Source organism: Tupaia chinensis, unplaced genomic scaffold, assembly GCF_000334495.1.
Source record: "Tupaia chinensis unplaced genomic scaffold, TupChi_1.0 Scaffold000140_1, whole genome shotgun sequence".
NCBI classification, from domain to species: domain Eukaryota; kingdom Metazoa; phylum Chordata; class Mammalia; order Scandentia; family Tupaiidae; genus Tupaia; species Tupaia belangeri.
This window is the reverse complement of record NW_006159610.1, coordinates 9869344-9875842: the sequence shown is the minus strand read 5'-3', so window position 1 is coordinate 9875842 and position 6499 is coordinate 9869344. Positions and strand designations below refer to the sequence as shown.

The 6499-nt window shown below is 41.6% G+C and overlaps 1 gene segment (V, D, J or C); it reads right to left on the bottom strand.

Moving 5' to 3' along the window:
- Positions 1-3446: 3446 nt before the first annotated feature.
- On the bottom strand, positions 3447-4380 carry LOC102487912 (T cell receptor beta variable 10-1-like). The segment is given in 2 exon segments: positions 3447-3886; positions 3993-4380. Coding segments are annotated over 2 exon segments (489 nt in total).
- Between the last annotated feature and the right edge of the window lie 2119 nt (positions 4381-6499).

Sequence of the window (6499 nt, the reverse complement as noted above, 5' to 3'; positions counted from 1 at the left end):
AGCTTGTCCAATATCTACTCATATGTAGGACTATCATTCTTTTGAAGCCCTTCCAGTGTGTTCATTCAAAACTCATAACTCACTGTTTCAGTTTGCCATATTCTGATGCTGAATAAGAGTGAGAATCTAGTCCCATATTTAGTTGGTAATTTTTGTTTCCTCTTCTGTGAGTTGCCTAGTTTATTGCCATTTTATTGGGTGGTGCTTTCCATATTGTGTAACAAAGATTCTTTATGAATTGGAGATAGTAACTCTTTTAGACAGGAGAGCTGATACAGAAAACAAAATAATACAAAACAAATTCGAAAATCTCAGTGGCTCAACTCTTAAGTCTTACCTCCCACAACCACAAGCCCATTGTGGCATGAGCAGCCTTCTTCAGTGCCATCCACCAATTTAGAACCCACCTCCATGGAACAATTACTGTGTACTCCCTGATTCATTCAGGCATGGCAAAGAGAGTTGACACTGCATGCTTGTGACTGCCTTGGTTCAGAACATCTTCCTTACAAGACTGGCCTTCGCTATGATCTGAGATAAAGGGTGGTAACTAGTTACCTAAAGGTACTAAGTTTCCTAACTGAGGAGGTTGCTCACAGGGTCTAGACTGTTCAAACAATTTGAAGCTGACTGCCAGATTTCCTTCTAGAATATGGAATTTGGTGTCTGTCAGTGTGCCTGCATGAACAGCCTTCAATAAAACCTCTTTTTAATTTTTTTTATTTTTATGGTGGTATTTATTTATTTTTAATATATTTTTATTTCAATTTATTTATACATTCAAGTACATATGTCACTTAGCTTGCAAAGTGAAGATTCCAACATGTATACATTTCTCACCAATCCAGTTGGGAATACTCTACATATCATCAACAGACAATAACCAATCTGTCTGTCCCACAAATGCCCTGCCCCTCCATTTCTCTCCCCAGTAAAACCTCTTGAACTCTGAACTTCTTATTCCAATTAGCCAGAGGAGACATGCATTGGGCAGATAGAAACAGAGAGAGAGCAATAGAGAGAAAGAGAGATGGAAAATGAAAAATCACCCAGACAGACAGAAATACAGCCTCCTCCAACAGGGTCCTCATGTTGCCATCCACCTCCAGGGTCAATCCCCCATGGAGGATGGCCATACCACAATCACTTATCCACATTTCTGGGTCATTATAATTATGGGCATGCAAACATGTGCCCAGCATTTTTTTTTTCGAGCCACTGAATTCCAGACTCATGTGGTCAGCTACACAGAATCCAGCCACCTTAATTGCCAAGGCACTGGTTGACCCTGAGCTCTGAATCTTTAATGAACCCCATTAATAGGTACTTTGTAGACATGTAGCAGAATTTTTGTTTCTTGATTTAGAGTAAGCTCTGTGTGACCCCTTCTGGGAAGAAGAGAGCATGAGAAGCCTACATGTGAATTATTCTGGATTCCACCTGTATTTCTCCCCTCTGATACACTGCTGAAAACCTACTATGTCAGGTTAATAAATCTTAAGCATGAGTACAGCTAGATGCTGTATTCCTTGAATCCTTCCAGCTAATCTAAAAAATATGAAGATACTCGGGGACCCCATATCACTGCAGCAGGCTATTATTTTACTGTCCTTGTTAATGTCTTCCATTACAGATAGACACACAAAATAGAGACAAACAGAAATACAGGCTCCTCCAACAGAGTCCTCACGGTGCCATCCACCTCTGGGTCAACCAACCCAGATCACGGGCATGTGTGTGCACACTCAGCACTCAGGAGTTACCAGAATATGAACCCAAAACCTTTCCCCTGTGGGTCCAGTTGCATTTCCTTTGAATCACCACCTGGCACACTGCCAAGATATTTTCAAGGGCCAAGCTCAGAATTGGCTTCCATCATTTTACCAAATCCGATTATAGAGAACTTCATCCTATGTTCCCAACACTCTAACCACACATGAGGCTGGAGCCACAGGGAACATGAATGTCAGTGACCCTGGATGCTCCTCATCATATGCATCTTCATGTCTTTTCCCAGACATGAGTTAGCATTTCTTGGTTTTTGATATATTTGATGTACTGCATTTGAATTTAATGCACTTGAAATCATATATATTGTTCTTCATAGCTTGTGTTATTTTGTGTTTCCACTAAAGTTAATTCTTCCCCAAATATTAAAACTGTTTTCTTTAATTCTTTTAGTAAATTTTAAGTTTTTCTTTTCATAATTAAGAGTAAATACACTTAGAATATATTTTCACATAAAGAATAAAGTGGAAACCCAGGAATAAGGATGGATGTAAATTTAGTGCACACAAGCAGCAGACAACAGCCTGTTTAAAAAATAAATAAAGATATCAAGGGTAGAAAGTGTGAGGAAGTAAGTGAAGGTACAAAGAGTGGCTGGAGCAGAAAACCAAGGAGGACTTGCAATTTGATGAAGAGACAAACGGAGGATCCAAGACTCAGGACATCTCAAGGGTGTTGTCCCATAGAATAAGGAATCCAGAAACAGAGACCAGAGGAGTAAAGGTTGATGAGTGTGAGTTGAAGAGTTACGAGAGACCATGGGAAAGGGAAGATGCCAAAGTACTGGCATATACAGGGGAGAGAAGAATGTGGTGGATTTGAGGGTACGAGTCAGATCTCAGTGTGAGGAATTCAATCCTGGCATAAAGACCTCCATTTACTCTTGACAAGTAAGCCATGCCTCAATCAAAAGGACATAGAACCAGGGGAGGCAATGAGGAGATGTATGGAGCTCCTAATGGAAAGGCCTGTGACCAGGGCCTGAAACCACAGTTTGGCTTTCCCGCCTATTTCTAGAATTCACTGAGCACAGGAGACCAACAGCCTCAACAAAAAGGAGCCAATTGTTCATGGCTGAGTCAGGGCAGCAACGAGAGCTTTCCAGCTCAGGACTTGAACTGTTTGAGGCAAAGAATGTAGATCTCACAGTTCTCAAGATTGTTCTAAATTAAAGTATGATCTACTGATAGTGTTGGCATTCTTTTTTTAAACAATATATGTATTCAATTTTATTCATTATTATTATTTATTTACTTTATACAATCACTATATATACTACAACTTGTAAAGTGAACTTACCCAACATGAATACACTTCACACCAGTCTGGTTGAAGATACCATATACGTTACCATCAAGAGACAATCACCTATTTCTGTGTAGTGTGAGTATTCTTAAGAGTAGTCTAACTGTTTTTGAAAAGTAAGTATCTGTCAGTATTTCCTTGTAGAAAATGAAAGAAAATACCTTTATCACTTATTTTTTAATCAACTACTATCAAGTCATCATAAATCTCAGCTAAAGATGCATTTTTCCTTTCTGCAATATGAGAGAATTGAAGAAGAGAGATGAGAGAGCTAAGTGGGCTGAGTGGCCTCTACTCGGGGTGAGAGTGGCACAGGAATGGACCTAAACACTCCATGTTGTATCACCCCTGTTTCAAACACCCAGTTTAGCTATGGCTCTGTGACTCCCATGTGGACCAGACTTGTCTGGATGGGGCCAGGCCTCGTGAGCACAGATAAACCGTGGACTTCCCAATGATACTTTGTGTGCAGGGAAGAGGCAGTCGTGCAGCGCTGTGGTGTCACTGCTAGCACAGAAGTACACAGATGTCTGGGAGGGAGTGGCTGACTCCAGAGTGAGGGGGAAATCTTCTGTGTTTGATCTGGAGACTCTGTACCCATCTGGGATATCTCCTTTGGTGGTGCTGTTAACTCCATATGAGTAATGGATCAGCCTTAGCCCATGTCCCAGGTCTTGCCGATACCAGTACATGTAGTTATGGTTGTCATTCTGGTGGCATCTTAGAATCATATTCTTTCCCTTCACTGTGACCTTGTGCCTTGGGCTCTGGGTGATTCTAGCATCCACAGGTCCTGGAATAGAGAGTGACACAATCAAACAATGTCTGCTCCATAGAAAGGCTTATATTGAGGACTTAAGAATTCCAGGGATATATGTTCCCTTCTAACCAGTACTCACCTGCCCATAGGAGACAAATGACCACACAGAAGTGGAGTCTGATGTCCATTCCAGGTCCAGTGAGGAGCCTTCTGTGTCTCTTCCCTTTTGTGGGAATAAAAAATGTGGTCTCTCAGGGACTATCTTTGTGTTCAGGCCAAGTGGGTGCATAGGATACCGCAGAAAACCCCAGGGAAAAAGCAGCAAGACCCCAGGGAAAAAGCAGCAAGTTCCTACTTGAGGCAGCAGGATCAGCATGGGGTGAGTGTGACCCTGTGCACAAGTGCACTGCAGCTGAGGCTGAAATCAGACGTGGGCCACAGGGAGGCGATAGGAGGCACTAGATGCTCCTTAGATGATCTCTTTTCAAATCACACTGTCACCTACTCTCTATCCACTCTCTGCTCTTCAGGACCTTTGGTCCTGAAGCTATAGCATTCTGGGGGTTCCCCCTTTCTTATGTATCAGTTAGTATCAAACAGGAAGTGCTGCCATGGGAACATTTTCCTATCTCTAAGAGGTAACTTTTTTGTTAGTATTACATAATGAATTATGATAGTACTGTATTGGAATTTCAGGTGCATCTGTGTCTGGCACACAGGTGAATCAAACAAAAGTAATTTATGTCAACCTTGGATCCCAGAACTGTGCAGAGTCAATAATCATGGGAGCTAGAGATTTGTCTGAGAGTTAATGGAGAACTGAGATTTCTGGAACCTCTACTGTGCCTTAGCCTTGGTGCTTCACTTCATCTATAAAATCCCCACAAAGCACCTGTTATTGATCTAATTTCACAAATAAGAAAATTCAGCACATGTCTTTGAGTCTCAAGCCCACAGTGTCTGGATCTAAACTGTCTCCTGGTCTCTGGACAGGGAGAGCTTTTCTCCTTCAACACCGTACTCACAAGTGAAAGGTGCGGCGGAAATGATGTGCCAGAGCCATTGTCGATGAAGGGGAGACATTTGGGTCCCTATTTGTTGCCCCTACGGGCTTTAGCAAATCATCTAAACTTTCAATAGTTTGTGTTTCTCATCTGCCATATGTAGTTCAATCTTTTTCTTTCATAGCGTTTTGAAGAGATTAATGTAAAAAGTAAACTTAGATGATATAAAAAGTAGATGGCCTAGATAAAATGAACAATGCATCAGGAAATTGTTTTGTAAGTTCACACAAAAGGGGTAGCATTAAAACAGTCTGTGTTCATCAATAAATGTGCATGAGCATCTACATACGGTCACATCATAACCTGGTAGCGCTGTGCTGGTTATCTAGGGTGCCCACCCTGCACCCAGTCCACTACCTGGCCTCCCTGCCTTGTGTGTGCTCCAGGAGCCTGACACCCACAGAGTTCATTGTCTAGGCCTTCAGGTGGGTCTGCTAATGGGAAGCATGACCTGAAGTTTAAGGGGGTAGTGAAGAGAGTCCAGAGCATTTGGGTCACCCCTTTCTACACCCCACCTTTCTGGTTTGATCAAATATCTGCCTTTGGTCACCCTGTCCCCATCCCTTCCTTAAGCTCCAGTAATGCAGCACCTCCCCCTTCTTCCTTTGGCTCAGAAGTTGTACTGACTTCCCATTGGCCTGGTCCTTTCAACCTTAGTTCTTCAATTATGTCTTGGGTTTCTACACCCTCTCCATGCCTGTACACTCAGTCCCTTGATTAAATTCTTTTCTGTTCAACCCTTCTGAGTATGTCATCATTCTCTATCAAGATACTGATTGATTTAAATTGTTTTTATATGTTGCAAATTCATGTAAGAATAATTAGGGACATCTTGTATTATAAGAGTTTAGAAAAAAAAAAGAGTTTAGATTTTTTGAAAATCTCTTACATGTTAGAGAGACAGGTGAACATAGAGACAGGCATGCCCAATGGGGTCTCTGGACTCAATGCACCTGATCTCAGTTGACATTGATCACCCAGCATGATCCATGAGATTCTAGGATGTGAACCAATGACCTTAGTCATGGTGGTTGCATTGCCTTACCACTATGCCACTACCTAACCCTTGACAGTTTTTGTGAGATGTTAGTTTTTTTAGAGTCAGGGAAGAGTACCCAAGGTGAGACGTGAGTAGGTTCATGCCTCATGGCAGGGAGAGTCTCCTTTTAAAGTTTTGATTATAGGGGGAGCTAATGAAAACTCTGCAAGCTCAGGTTCAGATTAGGAGGAAGGGTATCGTTTTTTCAGGAAAGTAAGGAGTTTATCACCTGTAGGCAATTGCTGAAGGTGGAGCTAGAGTGGGGTCTGGCACGTTTGTTCCCATGTTATAAAAGTTCATCTTGGGGGTTTATCCTAGGCCCCCTTTTTATTAACTTGAGCAAGTTTACATATTTTCTTATGAACTCTCCACATTTCCTTCTCGACAAATCAGCAGGTCAAAGAATTGACGGGGGTGACATGATTTCTTAAAGACAAGGTATATTTTTTTAAAATCAATCCATTTTATCACATTCCATGAAAATCATTAAAGCACTTGGTATGAGCAATAGCCAAACCACAACAGCTAAATCACAATATATTT